The sequence below is a fragment of the Panulirus ornatus genome, chromosome 31, assembly GCF_036320965.1.
Source record: "Panulirus ornatus isolate Po-2019 chromosome 31, ASM3632096v1, whole genome shotgun sequence".
Classification (NCBI taxonomy): Eukaryota; Metazoa; Arthropoda; class Malacostraca; order Decapoda; family Palinuridae; genus Panulirus; species Panulirus ornatus.
In genome coordinates this window covers 12,365,646-12,389,000 of record NC_092254.1, presented here as the reverse complement: position 1 = coordinate 12,389,000, position 23,355 = coordinate 12,365,646, and the positions used below count along the sequence as shown (strand labels likewise).

Here is a 23,355-nt window from a genome sequence, read left to right as displayed (position 1 = left end):
AGCAGAAAACATGACCAGATCACAGCAGAAAACAACACCAGGTCACAGCAGAGAACAACACCAGGTCACAGCAGAGAACAACACCAGGACACAGCAAGAGAACACCACAAGGTCACAGCAGAGAACAGCACCAGGTCACAGTAGTACCGGGACATAATACCAGGAGATCGTCGGCTGGACAACAACACCCGGGTCACCCCAGGCATCCCCTGGACCCGTACGACAACAAGGTGGCGGTGGTGCCGGCGGCCACAACACCCGCACGACACAACAAAGAGTTGGTGAGGGCAATCAAGACGTATTTTGAAGTGTTGGCGGGAGGGAGAAGGACGACAATTATCGCACATCCCCACCCCACCTCACCACCTCACCCCATCCTCCCACACACACACACACACACACACACACTTAGATCATCGTACATCTGTTAAGCAAACTTGCATTTCCCTTTGATTATCGTACATTGTTAAGCAAACTTCCATCTCCCTTTGATTATCGTACATTGTTAAGCAAACTTCCATCTCCCTTTGATTATCGTACATCTGTTAAGCAAACTTGCAACTCCCTTTGATTATCGTACATCTGTTAAGCAAACTTGCAACTCCCTTTGATTATCGTACATCTATTAAGCAAACTTGCATCTCCCTTTGATTATCGTACATCTGTTAAGCAAACTTGCAACTCCCTTTGATTATCGTACATCTGTTAAGCAAACTTGCATCTCCCTTTGATTATCGTACATCTGTTAAGCAAACTTACAACTCCCTTTGATTATCGTACATCTGTTAAGCAAACTTGCAACTCCCTTTGATTATTGTACATCTGTTAAGCAAACTTGCAACTCCCTTTGATTATCGTACATCTGTTAAGCAAACTTGCATCTCCCTTTGATCATCGTACATCTGTTAAGCAAACTTGCATCTCCCTTTGATCATCGTACATCTGTTAAGCAAACCTGCATCTCCCTTTGATCATCGTACATCTGTTAAGCAAACCTGCATCTCCCTTTGAGCATCGTACATCTGTTGATGACACATGAACTCCCTTTGATCATCACACATCTGTTAAGCAAACTAGCAATGCCCTTTTATCATCGTACATCAGTCAAGCAAACTTGCAACTCCCTTTGATCATCGTACATCTATTAAGCAAACTCGCAACTCCCTTTGATCATCGTACATCTGTTAATGACGCTTCCACTCCCTTTGATCATCGTAGATCTGTTAATGACACATGCACTCCTTTTGATCATCGTACATCTGTTAAGCAAACTTGCAACTTCCTTGATCATCGTACATCTGTTAATGACACGCTATCTGATCATCTTACATCTGTTAATGAAACTTGTACACCATCTGATCGTCGCATATCTGTCAGCAACACTTCTATGCACTTTGCACATCTGGCAGTTACACTCAGTCTTTGAGCATCTTACATATGTCATCCATACTCCAACGCACTTTGTGAGTAATGACAGCAATACGATCTCAGCCTTCGACCATCTTAATAACAGTCATATGATATATACATACACGACAATCAAACGACACCACCCATTGATTATTATCGTTCATCTGTCAACCACACTCTTAGGCACTGTGTACATCTGACAGTCAAACTGCCTCGGCTTTTGATCATCGTACATCCGTCAATAAACCTTCCCCTGCTCATTGTACACCTGTCATTCACCCTGTAAGCCGCTACAAAAGCAATTTTGACCTCATGAGTACGAAAGTGGATGTGATGAGCCATTTTGAGCCTACGTCTGTAATTACTTATCTGTAATATACTGTGTGTGTGTGTGTGTGTGTGTGTGTGTGTGTGTGTGTGTGTGTGTGTTCACAATTTCCATTGCTACAGTGTGAAACTGGCTTTCTCTTAGGATTCCGATGGTGTTAGAATCTAGGCAGAGCATGCGACACGTCCTGTGACGATTTACGATGCACAGTAGTGGACAAAAGTCCACGCCTGGTCGGAGCTATACCCAGCCCTCTGTCTCGACAGGCAGAGGGACAGAGCCTGGGGACACGCCTGGTCGAAGCTGTACCCAGCCCTCTGTCTCGACAGGCAGAGGGACAGAGCATGGGGGCACGCCTGGTCGAAGCTGTACCCAGCCCTCTGTCTCGACAGGCAGAGGGACAGAGCCTGGGGACACGCCTGGTCGAAGCTGTACCCAACCCTCTGTCTCGACAGGCAGAGAGACAGAACCTGGGGGCACGCCTGGTCGAAGCTGTACCCAGCCCTCTGTCTCGACAGGCAGAGGGACAGAGCCTGGGGACACGCCTGGTCGAAGCTGTACCCAGCCCTCTGTCTCGACAGGCAGAGGGACAGAGCCTGGGGGCACGCCTGGTCGAAGCTGTACCCAGCCCTCTGTCTCGACAGGCAGAGGGACAGAGCCTGGGGACAGAGCCTGGGATATGCCTGGTTCACGCGCCCTCTGTCAACAATGATCAGTATCAGGCTCTTCGGTCCAGGCTTCGCTACGAGACGTTCCCCAGGAGTTGTGTCCGCCACTGTACATAAGGCAAGTGTCATTTCCCAAGAAGGCACGTCGGTTTTTAAGCGTTACATCCGAATTATCAAGAGTCCACACACACACACACACACACACACACACACACACACACACACACACACACACACACACACACACACACGCCCCCGGGGTTAAGTCTGGCATCCGAGTTTGGTCCTCGGCCACCGTCAGTCGTCCACCCATCTCGACCACCTGTTCGACGTCGGGTCGTGCCACTTCATATCCCGGACGCATGTGGATGAGGACTCCAGCCCCACCACGCCACCAGTAGCCCACCCTGACCCGAACAGCCACCACGCCTCGGAGAATGCCATCGTAGTCGGCCTTCACCGTTTCACGACACTCAACAACCAACCAACGACCAGAACACAGGTCACTCCAGCCAATCGCACGCTCACCTTCCCTCCCTTCCTCCCCCTTCCCAGCATCGCGTTACACCCAATAGGAGTGCAGCGCTACGCGCTCGTCCGCCTATACCTGTATTACGACGCAGTGAGCTACTCCCAGCTGCTCCACCGACCCTCCCACACGCTCATGAGTATCTTTTGATGGATTTGAAAGGCAATGTTGAGACAGCCCTTGGAGGTATCCCACACAACTTCATCACCCACATTAAAAGAGATATTAAACAACTTGAAAAATTCAGATAGAAACGTATATATATATATATATATATATATATATATATATATATATATATATATATATATATATATATATATATATATCCCATTAAGGCTCTGCAAACCTACACATTTCTCTCTCTCTCTCTCTCTCTCTCTCTCTCTCTCTCTCTCTCTCTCTCTCTCTCTCTCTCTCTCTCTAACCACACAAGAATCAAGGATTCCAAGTTTCACAGATCCCTGAACAGAGAGAGAGAGAGAGAGAGAGAGAGAGAGAGAGAGAGAGAGAGAGAGAGAGAGAGAGAGAGAGAGAGAGAGAGATGGGGCACTTGGCCAGTGGCTGGGGGACCATCTTACACAACTCGGGAACCCAGAACCCCTCCTACTCAAAAGGGGGTCACACCCGTGCCTCCTCCTCCTCCACCACCACTTCCCTGTACCACTTTGATCGGGCAGCAGTGAGGGAGGGAGGGAAGGGGTCCATTTCCTGCATCCGATCCGTCTAACGTCGTTCAAACGCCTGCCGTCTGACGTGAGGATAAAGGAGACAAATGAGATCAAGGTGTTCATCACCTGCCGCGACGAGGGAGGATATTGCTCGCGAGCCGCCCAGTACTCGCACACCTTCCCCTCCTCTACTGTTGCGAGTGAAGCAGCCAGTTGGTTCATAGTCTGGAACGAACCATTTGAAACTTTTGAAGAAAATATGAGTCACGCCATCTAAGGTTCGCATAAATGTAATTATGTATTTTATCTTTTTTTTTTATATTCATATCAAAATTAGTTTTTCTGTTGTCTGTTGTTGCTGTAAAATTTCTGGAACTAAGTTGATATGCTGATGATTATGTAGAAGCGTATCAGCATTGCTATAGCAATGGACTCTGACAATATCTTTAAGATAAACTTTGCAGATTCAAACCTTCGGTGTGTGTGTGTGTGTGTGTGTGTGTGTGTGTGTGTGTGTGTTGCCGCTGACCTCTGGACTCGGTCTTACACTGAGCATACGCTTCGACTACATCAATCCCTTATTGTCTTTGGTCGAAGAACGGCGAAATGGCATTGTTCACTGGTATAACCATTCATCCGTCCATTCTTCACCTCCATTATTCCCATATTGCCGGCACCACCCTAAACGTTCAACACAAACACATTCTCCATAAAGTACATCACCCCAGCATCCAGCCAGCACCTTCTACCTTGAAAAGGAAATGACAACTCACTGGCAACTGCGTAATAAGGTAAGTTGTCGTACGTCTGGCAGCTGTCGTACGTCTGACAGCAACTTCTTCGACCTGTCTATAGAATGAGGACTTGACTACCTTTTTTTTTTTTTTAAAGTACAGGTTATATCTTACCTGTGGGGGAAAAAAATCCCTCATAGGGATTGAAGGGCACAGGATACGACCCCTGCGTGTCGGAGGGAGTGATCGGGAAGAAAGGGACTAGAGCGGAGGGAAAGGCGGAGAGGTGGAAGTCAGACCAAGAAGCAGGGAGCATTACGAGAACTCCCCCTTCTCCCCTTCGATGGCTTATGCCTTCGTCCCTGACGCCACCCACCTTCCCCCACACCCACAGCGGGGAAAGAAGAGCAGATGGGGTTGGGGGGAAGAAGAGGGGGAAACACTTAGAATGCTATCTCTTACTTCCATGTCACCCTACAGTACTTAGAAGGCTGGACTTAAAACTATTCATCTGGAAGAATCCCCGTGTCAAATGAGGCGACCACAAAACTTGACTCTCTCTCTCTCTCTCTCTCTCTCTCTCTCTCTCTCTCTCTCTCTCTCTCTCTCTCTCTCTCTCTCTCAGATCCTTGCCCTTCCCTCGTCCTCACTGGAGCAGTACCAAATGAAGGGCCCCTTTTATACCCGACGCATTCACGGCCGTGACTGACTTCGGAGATCAGTTAACCCGTCGGGTGGGTGTGCGTGCGGTTCCTCGTTGACTTCAGCACTCGCCGTCTTCGCACCATCTATCACGTGAAGCCGTATGGTAGATGGTGCCCTTCCCGCCATCGAACCTGCCTTCGTGCCTCCCCTTCGGCATGCCTTTCCTTACGACACATAGGTTTGCCACCCCCTTCCAGCCAGCTATAGCCTCCCCCTTTAACTCACAGGTACATCTCTCCCCAGTATGTCTGTCCTCTTAACACGTCTATTTACCACCTCCCACAGCATCTGATCACTTCAACTCGCAAACTTTTTAAGCTCCCTCAGCTGTCCCTCTTTGTTTACGTCCTCCCAAGAACACGGAAGGTTACCTCCTTCCAGCGAGGTCTGTCTTGAGTCATGAGCAAGTTCCCCTGCGTCTACACCCTCCATCTCCCCTTCCTCCTGAATGAGCAAGTTCCCCTGCGTCTACACCCTCCGTCTCCCCTTCCTCCTGAATGAGCAAGTTCCCCTGCGTCAACACCCTCCGTCTCCCCTTCCTCCTGAGTGAGCAAGTTCCCCTGCGTCTACACCCTCCGTCTCCCCTTCCTCCTGAATGAGCAAGTTCCCCTGCGTCTACACCCTCCGTCTCCCCTTCCCCTTCCTCCTGAGAGAGCAAGTTCCCCTGCGTCCACACGTGAGCAAGTTCCCCTGCGTCTACACCCTCCGTCTCCCCTTCCTCCTGAGTGAGCAAGTTCCCCTGCGTCTACACCCTCCGTCTCCCCTTCCTCCTGAGTGAGCAAGTTCCCCTGCGTCTGCACCCTCCGTCTCCCCTTCCTCCTGAGTGAGCAAGTTCCCCTGCGTCTACACCCTCCGTCTCCCCTTCCTCCTGAGTGAGCAAGTTCCCCTGCGTCTACACCCTCTGTCTCCCCTTCCTCCTGAGTGAGCAAGTTCCCCTGCGTCTACATCCTCCATCTCCCCTTCCTCCTGAGTGAGCAAGTTCCCCTGCGTCTACACCCTCCGTCTCCCCTTCCTCCTGAGTGAGCAAGTTCCCCTGCGTCTACACCCTCCGTCTCCCCTTCCTCCTGAGTGAGCAAGTTCCCCTGCGTCTACACCCTCCGTCTCCCCTTCCTCCTGAATGAGCAAGTTCCCCTGCGTCTACACCCTCCGTCTTCCCTTCCTCTTGAGTGAGCAGACGCTGGTGTTTGCCTCGCTGATTTATGGGCTTGGGTAACTGATTCCGGGGAGGCGTAGGAGGCAGCAAGAGTGACGGACGCTCTCCTTCCAGACGCATACCCTGACGACAGCGTAGCCTAGCTTCGGCAGGGGCGCGCGCGCGCGCGTGTGTGTGTGTGTGTGTGTGTGAGGGCTAAGAAGACTCGGCAAAACCACACGTTTCAGGCGGCGTCCGGGGGGCAGCCTCGACGGGGGATAAATGGGTCGAGAAGACGGGGACGGTGGTTCCGACAGGAGACTCGTTTGTCCATCTCGGGTTGGGACAGGGTACACACAGTGGGCTCCTTCCCCCTCTCCTCCCCCCCCCCCTCCCCCTCCCCCCACCTACCCAAAGTAAAAAAAAAAAAAAAAAAAAGAAGAAGAAGAGATCGACAATGTATTGTGATACCATTTAGTACAACTAACCCAATGGCCGGGATTCTTGATTTGATTAAACCAGGCACTTGATTCTTGTCCTGTTCTTATAATACATTTATGGTGCTTAAGTCTAACATAAAGATCCTTACCAGTCTGACTAACATAAGGCATATTACAATTTTTATGGGGTATTCTATAAACACAACCCGCAACATGAGAAGTACTGTAAAATGATCAATCTTCCATCAACGAAATCCAGTCTACTGGTCAACCTTCGATCCACGGCTTCCAGTCTACTGATCAACCTTCGATCAGCGGCTTCCAGTCTACTGATCAACCTTCGATCAACGGCTTCCAGTCTACTGATCAACCTTCGATCCACGGCTTCCAGTCTACTGATCAACCTTCGATCAACGGCTTCCAGTCTACTGATCAACCTTCGATCAGCGGCTTCCAGTCTGCTGATCAACCTTCGATCAACGGCTTCCAGTCTGCTGATCAACCTTCGATCCACGGCTTCCAGTCTACTGATCAACCTTCCATCCTACCCAGAGTTAGTGCCAGACATACTGTACACCTCACCCAGTGGCAGCACCAGGCAGGCACTGTACACCCTGACTGTGCAACATGCAGCAGAGAGCGCTGTGTATGGTCTTTAGAATGACCTTGAACACCTACCTGCAGGTGATCCTGAACACCTACCTGCAGGTGATCCTGAACACCTACCTGCAGGTGACCTTTAACACCGACTTGCAGGTGATCCTGAACACCTACCTGCAGGTGACCTTGAACACCTACCTGCAGGTGATCCTGAACACCTACCTGCAGGTGCCAGCGGCAGAAGCCCCAAGCCCTAACATGGGCGACCGACGAGCCATCATCTCCTCTCATGATCACTCTCTTTGCTTGACTCGAGCTTCTTCTGTCCTTCATATTTTCCTTCATTCTCTCTGTCCTCCTTCCTCCTCGCAAGCCAGCCTCTCTGGGCTTTGTGTGTGTGTGTGAGAAAGAGAGAGAGAGAGAGAGAGAGAGAGAGAGAGAGAGAGAGAGAGAGAGAGAGAGAGAGAGAGAGAGGGGAGTAAGATCGCCCTCCGCTAATCCTGCTGTTCGGGCTCGTCAAACAAGGCGCAGAGGGCGTTGCCACCACAGTGTAATCCTTCTGCAGAGGCGATGGGCATGTGTGGAGAGCGAGGGAGATGGGGGGCGGCGTGGTGTAGGCCTAATGATACGGCAGACCTCAGCGCTCAAAAAATGATGGGGGGGGGGTTGAATCAGTGAACAGGCGGCCTCTCCCCCCACACACACACACACTCTAGACAGACCTCCTATGCACATATCCATTCTCAATCCATCGCGCTAAAGCGGCACCAGACCTCACCATGCTCACTCGGCCAAGGCTTACAGACTATACTCCTTGATTTACCTTGACTGTCATACATGCCCTGGTTCAGCCCAGTGATAGCACGTCGCCCCGTATATACCATAGCGATCCGCATCTTTCGATTCTATGCACGCCTATCACCGTCCAGCGTGTTTGGACCCCGATATCTCTGACGCTCTTTCTCTCCATCTTTCCAAATACTTTTTCGCCCTCCCTCTCCATCTTATTCCCCCTCTACATATGACACACAGATCCTCTTATTCTATGTTCCTTCGCTCAGCCCCTCCATATGTCCCAACTGTTTCAGCACACCCAATGCCAGCCCTCTCAATCAGACTACGCTTATAACCACTCCTCTCTCACTGTCATTCCTTGTACAATCGACCTACCTCCCGATACATGTCGTTCTTGTCCAACAAATTCACCCTCTTCCTTTTTGTTGGCCGTTCCGGCCCAAAAGTCTCACGCCCATGCTACAGTCTCAGGACTGCTAGATCTCCAACCATGCCAATCTTTGCCTTAACAAACTTTACCTTTCCCACCCTGTGAGACTCACTCCATCCTCAACTGTTTCATCCAATGCCAAGTCCACACCCAGGTACCTAAAGCGCTCCACACCATCCAGGTCTTAACTTTAAAACTCACTTAAATCACCCTATCTTACTGCCATGATATACCTTATCACCTTTCGTTTGCTCACAGTAATTATCAGTTTCTGGAGTTTTTTTTTTTTATCACCAAAGACGGCTTCTTTATAAATTACTCTTGCAATTGCCTCCCTCGCCCACCCCTTCCCTTAACTGATTAAACAACCACGGTAACACCTAACATCTTTGACGCAGACCCATCTTCATCTAAAACCACTCACCCTCCTTCCTTCCTACTCGCACATATATCTTGCTCCTCTGGTAAAAATTCCTCACTGCATTTGGTAGCTTTCCACTACCCCTTTTACTTTTAGCAACCTCCACAAGGCCTATCTGTTAGTCCTAACATATGCTTTCTCCAGGTCCATAAGGACCACATACATTTCACTTTCTCTTTTCAAGTATTTCTCAAACAAATTCATCAAAGCAAACACCTGGGACACACACCCTTTACCACTCCTGGAGCCACATTTTTCCTCTCCAATCAAATGCTATGTGCATACAACCATCTTCCTAATAACCATTCTCCAATACACCTTACCAAGTATTCTCACCTAACAACTCTGGAATTCGAGTATTCATTTTTCTTCCCCTTGCCTTCATGCAAGGGCAGACATTCTCCCAGTACCCAGACACCTCATCTTGGGCCATACAATCGTCGAATAGCTCCTCGTCCTAAGGAACTCAACAGAAATCCTATCCACTCCTGTCGTTTTGCCGCACTTCATCTTCCGCAAGGCTTTCGCTACCTCCTCTGGTTCACCATATTGTTCGCCATGGCTCTCTCACTCCACATGCCACCTCGTCTCAAAACAAACCCCATCTACCAACCTATCACCGAACACATCCGGCATTCTTTCAGAATAATGACTCCATCTCTTTTCCCCCATTTCCACTGCTTGTGGCTACTTCCACCTCTTGTGGCTACTTCCTCTCTCCTCACTGCTGTTTCCATTTGTTCTCTTGTTCTCACACTATTCACCTCAGTCAAGAACATTTTCTTGTTCTCTCTCAAGGTCACTCATTCTCTCTCTTTTCCTGCTTTCATGACTTCTTCTTGGTCCCCTGTTTCTCGTGTATCCCTCCCAGTTACCAGCATTCCTTCCCACTTCCCCGTAATGCTCCACATTTCCTGCGCACACTTAAACGCTCATTCCATAAACACCCACTCCTCTTTCAATTCCTTTTTTTTTTTTTTTTGTCTGGTTGGCACTATTACTGGGTTGTGCCTGCACGGGATTACTTACACACATGCGAGAAGTCATCTTTGGCATACCTCTATTGCCGTCAATGGACAGAAAGGAGTACAGCCTATCAAAGGCCTTCTCTTTTCAAGGAAGACCAGCGTTTCCCTGCTCCTGCGTGGAGGGCAGCCTCGATGCTACGGGAGCCCACAGAAGAGGTCATGGCGTTGCATGGCAGTAATGTCTTTGGCGTGGATTGGCAAAGTTACCCTGGCCAAAAGGGTGAGGGCCTTTGTCCCTAGGTGTTGCCAGGGTGCTAGGTTAGCTTTGACGGGTTGGGCAAATGGTTTCGCGGGGTTTGTGCAGATGTACGGGGTAGTCTGTGTGGGTGGGTGTGGCATGAGTGGGCGGACATGGGTGGGTGTGGCAAGATTGGGCGGACATGGATGGGTGTGGCATGAGTGGGCGGACATGGATGGGTGTGGCATGAGTGGGCGGACATGGGTGGGTGTGGCAAGAGTGGGCGGACATGGGTGGGTGTGGCATGAGTGGGAGGTCATGGGTGAGTGTGGGAAGAGTGGGCGGACATGGATGGGTGTGGCATGAGTGGGCGGACATGGGTGGGTGTGGCAAGAGTGGGCGGCTACTGGACCAAATGTCCCTCTACTTTGTGACAGACTAGAGAAAGATGACCAGTCTGGTCGCTACTGGCTACAAACACATCAACACTGTAAAAGTTGCCTGAAGTTGAGCTGAAGACAGACGACCTTCTCCCCAGGTCTTCCACGAAGGTCACGTCCGATGGAGATGCTTCTGCATCCCTTAACACACAACCAGCGATGAACACTCAACAATATATCCATGTGTCCGAGGATCTGAAGGTGGACCTATCCACGAAATGGGGAGGAATTTTGAAGATAGTGTGAGGGATTAGCTCACCACATCCTTCTCGTCACACAATACATGAAGGCCTGGGGACAATCCCTCTCTTCTTCTCATCAATATGATCAATAACCCATAGGCCTGGACTTCTGAAGGACGCATTTTTGACCAACGACCTTTCCATAGGCGTTAGAGTATCAGGGCCTTATACTGGACAATCCTGATATCATGTATCACGCTCGCTACTCTGCACTGAGGGCTAAAACTCTGCATAAGGCCAAGACTGTACACAAGGCCAAGACACTGCATTAAGGCTCTACAGAGACCAAGACTCTCTATAACCCTACAAGACCCTAAAGAGGCAACGACTCTGCCTACCCCACGCCTCCACATCAGGCTAAGACACTAAATCTAGGCCGATACTCTATTTGGGGCAAAGTCTCTAAAAAAAACAACCTGGTACTCTGCATAAAGCCAGGGCACTCAAGGCTAAAACTCTACAGAGGCCAAGACTGTATATAACCCATGACTCTAGGTAGGCCAAGACTGCATATAACCCATGACTCTAGGTAGGCCAAGACTGTATATAACCCATGACTCTAGGTAGGCCAAGACTGCATATAACCCAAGACTCTCGGTAGGCCAAGACTGTATATAACCCAAGACTTTCGGTAGGCCAAGACTGCATATAACCCATGACTCTAGGTAGGCCAAGACTGTATATAACCCAAGACTCTAGGTAGGCCAAGACTGTATATCCCGCCTACAAACCCGAACCGATTCAACTCCAGGAGGGAGCCGCATTTCCCACCCACACTCACGTGCATTACTAACACAATGAAGGCCTCTGCAGCAACATGCCATTAATACTCGCATTCATTCAGGTCAGATACAGGGTGCTAATGACACCTTTATGGGAGATTATCATGCGACACAGTCATCAGCTGTATAACATAACATACACGAGGTATGGGAGGAGGCTGGGCTCATGGGGTTCATTCACTGATTACCTCGAAGTTCAACAAGTGTTCAAACTGCATATGTTCACTCAAGAGTCCTCAGGAGTGGGGAGGGAACCCTGCAAGTTCGTATCACACTGTTTGAACATTTGCTGGGTTACACGAGCCATGATCATTCTTTGACCACGCACACACGACCCACGTTTACTACTGAAGTACACTCGATCCATGTTCACTATCGACGTCCACACGAACCCATGCTCACTACGGAAGCAGACACGAACCCATGCTCGCTACGGAAGCAGAAATGAACCCATGCTCACTACGGAAGCAGACACGAACGAACCCATGCTCACTACGGAAGCAGACACGAACCTAGCTCACTACTGAAGCAGACACGAACCCATGCTCACTACGGAAGCAGACACGAACCCTTCTAGCAACTTTTCTCCCACATCGTACATTCTAAAGACCTCCCGCAAGGCATCTCTATCAACCCTAACATATACTTTCTCCAGATCCATAAATGCCACGTACAAATCCATCTGTTTCTCTATACATTCTCCAGATCCATAAATGCCACGTACAAATACATCTGTTTCTCCATACTTTCTCCAGATCCATAAATGCCTCGTATAAATTCATCTGTTTCTCTAAGTGCTTCTCATACACATTTGTTAATGCAAACACCTGATCCATACATCCCCTACCACTTCTGAAACCACATTGCTCCCCCCAATCTGATGCTCTGTACATGACTTCAACCTCTCAACCAATATCCTCCCATACAACTTACTAGGTGTGCACAACAAACTTATACCTCTGTAGTTTGAACACTCACCATTATTCCCCTTTGCCTGTACACAATCGCACTATGCATGCATTCCGCCGATCATCAGGGACCTCACCATGATCCAAACATAGAGTGAAAATTCTTACCAACCAATCAACAACACAGTCATCCCCTTTCTTCATAAATTCAACTACATTACCATCCACTCTAACCGCCTTGCCAAATCTTATGTTACGTAAGGCTTTCACTACCTCTCCTCTCTTCATCAAACCACTCCCTGACTCTCTCACTTCGCATACCACCCCAACCCAAACATCCTACATCTGCCACTCAATCATCAAATACATTCAACAAATATATATATATATATATATATATATATATATATATATATATATATATATGTGTGTGTGTGTGTGTGTGTGTGTGTGTAGGGTGGGGTAGTGAGTGCTGACCCCAGCCAGAATGCAATGCCCTGATTGGGGGGGGGTCTTGTGTTGACACATCACACAGTCTCTTTCCTCCTGCAGGGAACCTGCTGGTGGTGCTGGTGATGGTGCTGCACCGCAGGATGAGGAGCCACACCAACTTCTTCCTCACCAACTTGGCCGTGGCCGACCTCTGCGTCGCTGTCTTCTGCATCTACCAGAACTTCGCCATGTACGTCATAAAGGAGTAAGTGCGCGCTTCCGTCCTACCAGTCCTTGAGGCCTGCGTGGCTGCCTGAGAACAGGGAACGTTCCAGCGGGGAGGAACGTGGTGTTGCTTTCCAGCGCGATGCGGCTGCCTCCCAGCGCACATCGCCACCAGCCACTGACACCAACCAAGTGCATGACGTCCACAAGCGCTTGGCGCTCCCCAGGACGCGACACCATAAGTACATGGTACACCAAGTACATGACACCACCTATACATGACACCGCCAGTACACGACAACATAAAGGACATGGCACCACCAAGGACAACACAAAGGACGTCACATTACCAAGGACATGACACCACCACGGACATTACTAACACAATGAAGGCCTCTGCAGCAACATGCCATTAATACTCGCATTCATTCAGGTCAGATACAGGGTGCTAATGACACCTTTATGGGAGATTATCATGCGACACAGTCATCAGCTGTATAACATAACATACACGAGGTACCGTGCACGGTACCGCTGACAGGGTATGGAACTAGACGACTCCAGCTCCACGGGTGTGTGAAACCATCAGTGCACCATAAGCGACACGATCTCTTAAGGCATGTATTTTCACCAACTGATTCAGACTAAATCGCGGTAAAACTCCCAGAGTATTCTAGTACAGTTCAAGGATTTGTGTACTGGATTCCCCTCTCTTTACGCCCGCATTCTTGTATAAAGGCAAGGGGTGCAAAGGTGAGTGTGTGAACTTGAGTGTACCTGGTGAGTTCTGTGGGAGAGTGGTTACTGAGGGGGGGGTTGAGAGCATGTACAGAGCATCAAACTGGGGAAGGAACAATGTGGTTTCAGAAGTGGTATAGTGGGTGTGTGGATCAGGCGTTTGCTTGAAGAATGTGTGTGAGAAATACTTGGAAAAATAGATGGATTTGTAAGTGGAATTTATGGATCTGGAGAAGGCATATGACAAGGTGGATAGATGTGCCTTTCTTGAATGTCTTACGAATATACCGTGCGGGTCTTGGAGCAAGGGGCGAGTATGCAGTCTGTAGGGGGTGAAGGGGGCTTAGGAAGTGAGTCAGATGTTGTTTGCTGATGATACAGCACCGGTGGCAAAATCGAGTGAGAAACTGCAGAAGTTGGTGACTGCGTTTGGAAAAATGTCTGAAAGTTTATTAGGTTTAGCACGGTTGAGGGACAGGTTGATTGGGGTATGAGTCTGAATGCATAAGATTTGGAAGAAGTGAAGTGTTATAGGTACCTGGAAGAAGACACGACATCGAATAGAACCAAGGCAGCAGAAGTGAGTAATAGGGTGAGGGAAGAGGGGTAAAGGTTTGAGGAGCACTGAAGAGTGTGTAGATAGAGACGTCATTATCTGGTAGTGGAAGAGTAATCCCAACGATATTGTACGCATGAAGAGTATGAGATATGGGTGAGGATGAGCGGAGAAGGGTGGTGTGATTTGATCGAGTAATAAAATGGTAAAAGTGAGGTATGCCAATAAGAAGAGTGTGGCTGAGAGAGAATGGACCCCCTTCTTCCTGGCAGGTGAATTAATGGAAGATGGAGGTGATGCTCAGAAAAAGAAAATCCTTGAAGAGAGAAGAAAAGTAACTTTTTTGACATCTAGATATACGGAGAGAAGGAGCGAGGAGAGGGGTAACAAGGAGGCTACATGTGTTGGAACATGCAGGAGGGTGAAAGGCGTGCAAGGGGTAGAGTGAATTTGGGCGACGTGCTGTATCTGTCAATGGACTCAGCCAGGGAATCTGAAGCGACCGGGGTAAAAGCTGGAGAGGTCTGCTTGTGGGGCCTGGCTGTGGATAGTGGGGCTGTAGTTTGGATGCGTTGCACCTGACAGCTACAAAATGAATGGGCGAATGCGGCCTATCTTCACCTGTTCCTGGCGCTACCTCGCTAACACGGGATACGGAGGTCTAGTATGAAAGAAAGAGAATATATATATATATATATATATATATATATATATATATATATATATATATATATATATATATATATATATATATATTCCTATGAGTCCACGGGGAAAATGAAACACGAAAAGTTCCCAAGTGCACTTTCGTGTAATAATCACATCAGGGGAGACACAGAGAAATATATTTCCGGTCTGGCATATATATATATATATATATATATATATATATATATATATATATATATATATATATATATATATATATATATATATGTGTGTGTGTGTGTGTGTGAATAAGAGCAAGGTTATTAGGTACAGTAGGGTTGAGGGTCAAGTCAATTGGGAGGTAAGTTTGAATGGAGAAAAACTGGAGGAAGTAAAGTGTTTTAGATATCTGGGAGTGGATCTGGCAGCGGATGGAACCATGGAAGCGGAAGTGGATCATAGGGTGGGGGGAGGGGGCAAAAATCCTGGGAGCCTTGAAGAATGTGTGGAAGTCGAGAACATTATCTCGGAAAGCAAAAATGGGCATGTTTGAAGGAATAGTGGTTCCAACAATGTTGTATGGTTGCGAGGCGTGGGCTATGGATAGAGTTGTGCGCAGGAGGGTGGATGTGCTGGAAATGAGATGTTTGAGGACAATGTGTGGTGTGAGGTGGTTTGATCAAGTAAGTAACGTAAGGGTAAGAGAGATGTGTGGAAATAAAAAGAGCGTGGTTGAGAGAGCAGAAGAGGGTGTTTTGAAATGGTCTGGGCACATGGAGAGAATGACTCTTTCCCCCTGTTCCCTCCATTTCTGATATGAATATCCACTTTCGCGCGGTATCTCTTCGCGCATCCTCTCTGTTTGACCAAACAGTTTCAGCCCGCCTCGGTCCGCTGTCTCGGTTACATTCTACTTACTATATCCCACATCTCTCGTATCCTTCTTGGCACGATCAATTTTGACTTAGAAACTCTCCTCGGGCATTTTCATTTCTGACACATCCACAACTTTACTTAAGTTCTCTTGCACTTGGGGCACTCGCACCCGCACTACGCCGTCACCATCACCGTACCATTGACACACGACCATCTTTTCCCCGGCAGACAGCAACCTCCACTTAGCTCCCTCCTCCCACCCACAGGTGCCCAGTTCGATAACCAAACCAACTATCCATCCTCCACCCACCCCCCCACCACCAACAACAACAACAAGAACCACCATCACCACTGTCACCAGATCTTGACCACCTTCCAATAGTGAACTAATTCCCTGTTCCTACCGGCAGCTGGTACTTCGGAGAGTTTCTGTGCCTGATGTACCAGTTCGTGAACCAGCTGAGTTACACGGCCTCCGTCATCATCCTGGTGGTGGTGAGCGTTGAACGTTACCTGGCCATCGTCGAGCCCCTGAGGGCGAAGGCTCTCCTCACACGCAGGAATATGATAGTGAGTCTTTGTGCATGACACCTGCCCCACACCACCCCCCGCTGCTGAGCAAGACACCTGTCCCACACCCCGGCTGCTGAGCATGACACCTGCCCCACACCACCCCCCGCTGCTGAGCAAAACACCTGCCCCACACCCCGGCTGCTGAGCATGACACCTGCCCCACACCCCGGCTGCTGAGCATGACACCTGCCCCACACCACCCCCCGCTGCTGAGCAAGACACCTGCCCCACACCCCGGCTGCTGAGCAAGACACCTGCCCCACACCCCGGCTGCTGAGCAAGACACCTGCCCCACACCCCGGCTGCTGAGCATGACACCTGCCCCACACCCCGGCTGCTGAGCATGACACCTGCCCCACACCACCCCCCGCTGCTGAGCAAGACACCTGCCCCACACCCCGGCTGCTGAGCAAGACACCTGCCCCACACCCCGGCTGCTGAGCAAGACACCTGCCCCACACCCCGGCTGCTGAGCAAGACACCTGCCCCACACCCCGGCTGCTGAGCAAGACACCTGCCCCACACCCCGGCTGCTGAGCAAGACACCTGCCCCACACCCCGGCTGCTGAGCATGACACCTGCCCCACACCCCGGCTGCTGAGCAAGACACCTGCCCCACACCCCGGCTGCTGAGCATGACACCTGCCCCACACCCCGGCTGCTGAGCATGACACCTGCCCCACACCCCGGCTGCTGAGCAAGACACCTGCCCCACACCCCGGCTGCTGAGCAAGACACCTGCCCCACACCCCGGCTGCTGAGCATGACACCTGCCCCACACGCCCGCTGCCGAGCATGACACCTGCCCCACACCCCGGCTGCTGAGCATGACACCGGCCACATCTGCACGCTGGTTCTGACACCTGCTACACGTACAGTCACAGCACACTATCCCAGAGGCACCACCACACGTCTATGGCTAAAGTCACACAATGACACCACGACCTTTGCTACACTCCAGCACCTGCAGCTACACTTGACACTCCTCCCATGTCTCTTATACTACACCTCCCACCTTCTACGACCACCTGAATCCCTCCCCCACCACTACATCCACCCGTATAACAAACCTGTACATCCATCTCTTCAACCACAACCCCCATACACTGACACTTTACAAATACATCCATTTATACATACTGCTGCATCTACCCCATCCCCCCACTCTACACTCACCAACAACCCCCTACACCCAACCAGCCATTATAGCAAGCCTTGTGGCGCGCCTCTCCCATGTACCGAGCTCGTTTCCAAAGTTCTAGGCTTATAAAATCCCGCACTGCCTTGTACTCTGCTTCGACATGTGTCTGCAGTGGGTAATCATTTCATATTCGAGACAATAAGTCATCTCATTCTAAATCACTATTTCTTCTCATCTATGTATCTATCTGTCAATCTATCTATCTATCTATCTATCTATCTATCTATCTTTATATATATATATATATATATATATATATATATATATATATATATATATATATATATATATATATATGTTTCCTTTGAAGAACGTATGTGAGAAATACTTAGAAAAACGAATGGATTTGTATGTAGCATTTATGGATCTGGAGAAGGCATATGGGAGAGTTGATAGAGATGCTCTGTGGAAGGTAATAAGAGTATATGGTGTGGGAGGTAAGTTGCTAGAAGCAGTGAAAGTTTTAATCGAGGATTTAAGGCATGTGTACGTGTAGGAAGAGAGGAAATTGATTGGTTCCCAGTGAATGTCGGTTTGCGGCAGGGGTGCGTGATGCATCCATGGTTGTTTAATTTGTTCATGGATGGGGTTGTTAGGAAGGTGAATGCAAGAGTTTTGGAGAGAGGGGCAAGTATGCTGTCTGTTGTGGATGAGAGGGCTTGGGAAGTGAGTCAGTTGTTGTTCGCTGATGATACAGCGCTGGTGGCTGATTCGGGTGAGAAACTGCAGAAGCTGGTGACTGAGTTTGGTAAAGTGTGTGAAAGAAGAAAGCTGAGAGTAAATGTGAATAAGAGCAAGGTTATTAGGTACAGTAGGTTTGAGGGACAAGTCAATTGGGAGGTGAGCTTGAATGGAGAAAAACTGGAGGAAGAGAAGTGTTTTAGATATCTGGGAGTGGATTTGGCAGCGGATGGAACCATGGAAGTGAAAGTGAGTCATAGGGTGGGGGAGGGGGCGAAGGTTCTGGGAGCGTTGAAGAATGTGTGGAAGGCGAGAACATTATCTCGGAAAACTAAAATGGGTATGCCTGAAGGAATGGTGGTTCCAACAATGTTATATGGTTGCGAGGCGTGGGCTATAGATAGGGTTGTTCGGAGGGTGAAAGGCGGGCAAGGAATAGAGTGAACTGGATCGATGTGGTATACCGGGGTTGACGTACTGTCAGTGGGTTGAATCAGGGCATGTGAAGCGTCTGGGGTAAACCATGGAAAGTTGTGTGGGGCCTGGATGTGGAAAGGGAGCTGTGGTTTTGGGCATTATTGCATGACAGTTAGAGACTGAGTGTGAACGAATGGGGCCTTTGTTGTCTTTTCCTAGCGCTACCTCGCACACATGAGGGGGGAGGGGGATGGTATTCCATGTGTGGCGAGGTGGCGATGGGAATGAATAAAGGCAGACAGTGTGAATTGTGTGCATGGGTATATATGTATGTGTCTGTGTGTGTATATATATGTGTACATTGAGATGTATAGGTATGTATATTTGCGTGTGTGGACGTGTATGTATATACATGTGTATGGGGGTGGGTTGGGCCATTTCTTTCGTCTGTTTCCTTGCGCTACCTCGCAAACGCGGGAGACAGCGACAAAGCAAAAAAAATAAATAAATATATATATATATATATATATATTATATATATATATATATATATATATATATATATATATATATATATGAGATGTAGCAGCCACATGAGTGTCATATATACCTTCAAGAACAGAGAGATGGCAGCAATATCACGCCAGGCAAAAATGGATGGTTGGGGGAGAAATATTATGGTTGGGGGGGAGGGGGGGGCGGATGGTCTCTGATTCCACTCTAGGAGCAGGAGAGCAAAGCCATCCCGAGTATCTGCTTTCGCTCCGCTGTTTCTTCTTCGGATGAAGATTTTGTGATTACAGATAACTTTTCTCTCCTGGACCGTCGGGGTAATTTGTTATCTTTCCCTCAAGATAAGGGGTACACGTCTCGTCGTCAGGCATCCGTCCGCTTTGTTTCTCTACTTTATAGGCCCCCAGCGCCCTCTGTCTTCTGACATCGAGACCAGGAGCTGGGCCCCACTTCGACACGACGCTCTCCGGTCCAGGAGCTTCCCTCACCCCATCCACCCAACCCCTTCGGCCGCACTGCGCCTCGGATATAATCCATGACTCCTTCCTTTCGGAAAAACTGTTTCTCAGATACAGATGTTCCATTTTCTAATATGCCGTGGTTGGCTAACGTATGGATCTGGTGTGCGTGAAGGCGTCCGGTAGAGGGACGGACACCATATACTTTGTGGCCGCCCTCGACGAAGTCCCACCCTCAACTCACACTCACTCCGCACCCGGGGGGCTTCGACCACCACCCTCTGCCGTCTCTCTCTCTCTCTCTCTCTCTCTCTCTCTCTCTCTCTCTCTCTCTCTCTCTCTCACCAACCTTACGGATGGGAGGGAGATCACGGGCCGACCACACACCCCTCACTCAGGCAGTCTGGGGAAGCTGTGTTGAGGCTCCTGGAGTGCCGGGTCCCTGGATGTTACGTCGACGACCCACCCACACACACACACACACCCACACCCACCCCACACACACACACACCAACACAGACGCCCATCCCCGCACTATTTCACAAATGGTGGCAGCAGCTCACCTGACCGCTGAAAGAAATGAAATGGATGCTCAGTATACTCACAGGCCTGTATATCAGTCACTTAATACTAAGTCTTTGAGACCTGTAAACTGAGGGGTGAGGAGGGGAGGGGAAGAAATGCTCAACGGAGTAATTTCCCAGATGGATTTTTATGTTATCAATCAGGTGGGTGGGTGGAGGAATATATAAATGGACAACTTAATCATAGCTTCGACTGATTTCCTTTCATCCCACACAGTAGGCAAAGGTGGTAATCCAATGCTCTTGTTGCCGTTACTGTCATGAATGTTGTCGCTTGTTGTGGTGGTGTTCTTGTTCTTGTTTATTTGTCTCTTCTTCTTTTTCTTCTTCTTTTTTTTTTTTCCTTCAAGGAGGCAGAGCATTCTCTTCTCCTCCTCCTCCTCCTCCTCTACCCTGGCTCTATGATCGTAAGGCCTACCCCCAGCTTCCTAAGTTAAGCTTAATGGGCCGCCTTGCGTCAACCCTGCCCTCGGTCCACACCCAGGGAGGGAGGGATCTCGTCACCCCCTCTACAGTCACCCAGGTCAGCTCAGCTGTTGTGTGTGTGTGAGGACACCTTTCCTCAATTGGCCTCTGCCCCGGAGTCCACTCAAAGGATGGCGGGGGCGGGGCGGTGGGGGAAGGCAGTCAGAGACCACTGGAGATGATGCTCACTCTAAGGTACCACTGGGGAGCCCCGAGGTACCACTGGGGAGCCCCGAGGTACCACTGGGGAGCCCAGTTTCATGTGGGTTATAACCACACTGCCCCCGTAGAGTCATCATCCCCCGTCGGTGGCCAAAGTTAATCAAACACTTAGTGACCTGAATCGTCCTTCTCTCTCGGCCTTTGTTGTTTTTTTCTTTTTAATGTTCCCTGAGACGGCAAGGTCAACTTGAGGCCTTAATCAAGGCCATCCCACCTTCCCGTCTCAATAGCCAAATTGTAGCCACACACACACACACACACACACACACACACACACACACACACACTAACCCTTTTAAAAGACAATCTAAATCAGTCATTCACTGTATGCTCTCTGGTGCTATACACACACACACACACACACACACACACATATATATATATATATATATATATATATATATATATATATATATATATCCCTGGGGATAGGGGAGAAAGAATACTTCTCACGTAATCCCTGCGTGTCGTAGAAGGCGACTAAAAGGGAAGGGAGCGGGGGGCTGGAAATCCTCCCCTCGCGTTTTTTAATTTTCCAAAAGAAGGAACAGAGAAGGGGGCCAGGTGAGGATATTCCCTCAAAGGCTCAGTCCTCTGTTCTTAACGCTACCTCGCTGACGCGGGAAATGGCGAATAGTATGAAAAAAAAAAAAAAAAAATATATATATATATATATATATATATATATATATATATATATATATATATATCATCCACCGTTTTAAAACCTGGGTTTGCATCCTTGTAAGCAATGCATCATATGATGTGTCTGAATTCGCTATTGAATCATGTACATTACCTACTAACGAAGAATGACTTTTTCTCTTTTTTTAGAATAGTATTGTCTAACATACCCCAGACAGTTCTTCTAACAATAGTATTAACAACAAAACCAACCTTTGAGTTCCTAGCAAATACCAATGGATCATCATTCATGTGTCTCTTCTCAGACCTCCATACATGTGAAGAAAAAAAAAATTGATGTCTATACTTATATAAATCAGGTAATGTGAATGGTCATACTAAGCTGGAGGTCGTTAGCCTCACTCCTAACAATGCTTTAATGGCCCAATTGTATTCGAATAGTCATTTCCCATTTAAGGGGTGATCATAGCCGAGTCGTTGTGCTCCCGCCTGCTACGCAGGGGTCCCGGGTTCGATCCTGGTTGTTGAAGGTTTGGATGTTACATGGAAGTGCGCGTTCATATGCACTATATTCATGTGTGTATATATATATATATATATATATAAACAGAGATCGCTCCTACAAGGGTTATGAATGGTGAAGTCAACCCACTCTGACTCCAAAAAACGGACCCGGCCGCTCAGGCCGCCTTGTGACGTCACGCGGCCCTGAATCCTCAGATGCAAGGATACTGAGAGGGACGGTGTGGACTCTGTGAGGGAAGGTGTGGGTACTGTTGAGGGAAGGTGTGGACTCTGTGAGGGAAGGTGTGGTTACTGTTGAGGGAAGGTGTAGATACTGTGAGGGAAGGTGTGGATAATGTGAGAGAAGGTGTGGATAATGTAAGGGAAGGTGTGGATACTGTGAGGGAAGGTGTGGATACTGTGAGGGAAAGTATGGATACTGTGAGGGAAAGTATGGATACTGTGAGGGAAGGTGTGAATAATGTGAGGGAAGGTGTGGATACTGTGAGGGAAGGTGAGGATAATGTGAGGAAAGTGTGAGTAAAGCGTAGCTAATTTTTCGTTTTCGTTAGCCCTGTATCGCCGCGTTTTCTTTGTTTAGGGCCAATGACGTAGCTCCACCTTCTTGTGTTACGGGTCGACTTTTGGTTTACAGAGGCTTACGGTGACATGACCGAGGTAAGGCTGCAGGCGAGCAGTTCACAAAGTTTGAGTTGACGGGTCTGACAGTCTCGCCTCCTAACCCAACTTGAGTCTCAAATGTCCTTGGAACTAACCCTGCTGGTACACTCGCCACGCTAGCTCGTTGACTACCTCCTGACCAATACAGTGTGCCCGCCGTGCTCCCTCCTCCCCAACACACACACACACACACACACACACACACACACACTCGGAGTTCCCCACGGTGAGGAAGACTCGTTTTAGTGTGCCGGGTTGGTCATGGTGGATGACGTCACGACTGCGTAACCCGGCCCATGGCCCGAGACATGGGAGATCCTCACGTTGTCCTGCTCTTGCAGGTGACGATGATATTAGTGTGGATCGTCTCCGCGCTCTACTCCTGCCCGAGACTTCTCTACTTCACAGTGAGTATTCTGAACAGTGTGTGTGTGTGTGTGTGTGTGTGTGTTTTAATGGGGATACCTACACTTACATTATCGCAGGTCATCCTGG

The 23,355-nt window shown here is 48.9% G+C and overlaps 1 protein-coding gene and 1 long non-coding RNA gene across 3 annotated transcripts in view; one reads left to right on the top strand and one right to left on the bottom strand.

The window, feature by feature from the left end:
* The window catches only part of LOC139758825 (uncharacterized), a 178,914-nt gene that overhangs the window by 148,126 nt on the left and 7,433 nt on the right, over window positions 1-23,355 (bottom strand). The window lies entirely within an intron of this gene.
* The window catches only part of LOC139758824 (trissin receptor-like), a 149,329-nt gene that overhangs the window by 121,291 nt on the left and 4,683 nt on the right, over window positions 1-23,355 (top strand). The window contains exons 3-5 of the mRNA XM_071680659.1: window positions 12,994-13,138; window positions 16,327-16,486; window positions 23,202-23,267. Of these exons, the coding sequence (XP_071536760.1) occupies window positions 12,994-13,138; window positions 16,327-16,486; window positions 23,202-23,267 (371 nt within the window). The remainder of the gene's footprint in view (window positions 1-12,993; window positions 13,139-16,326; window positions 16,487-23,201; window positions 23,268-23,355) is intronic.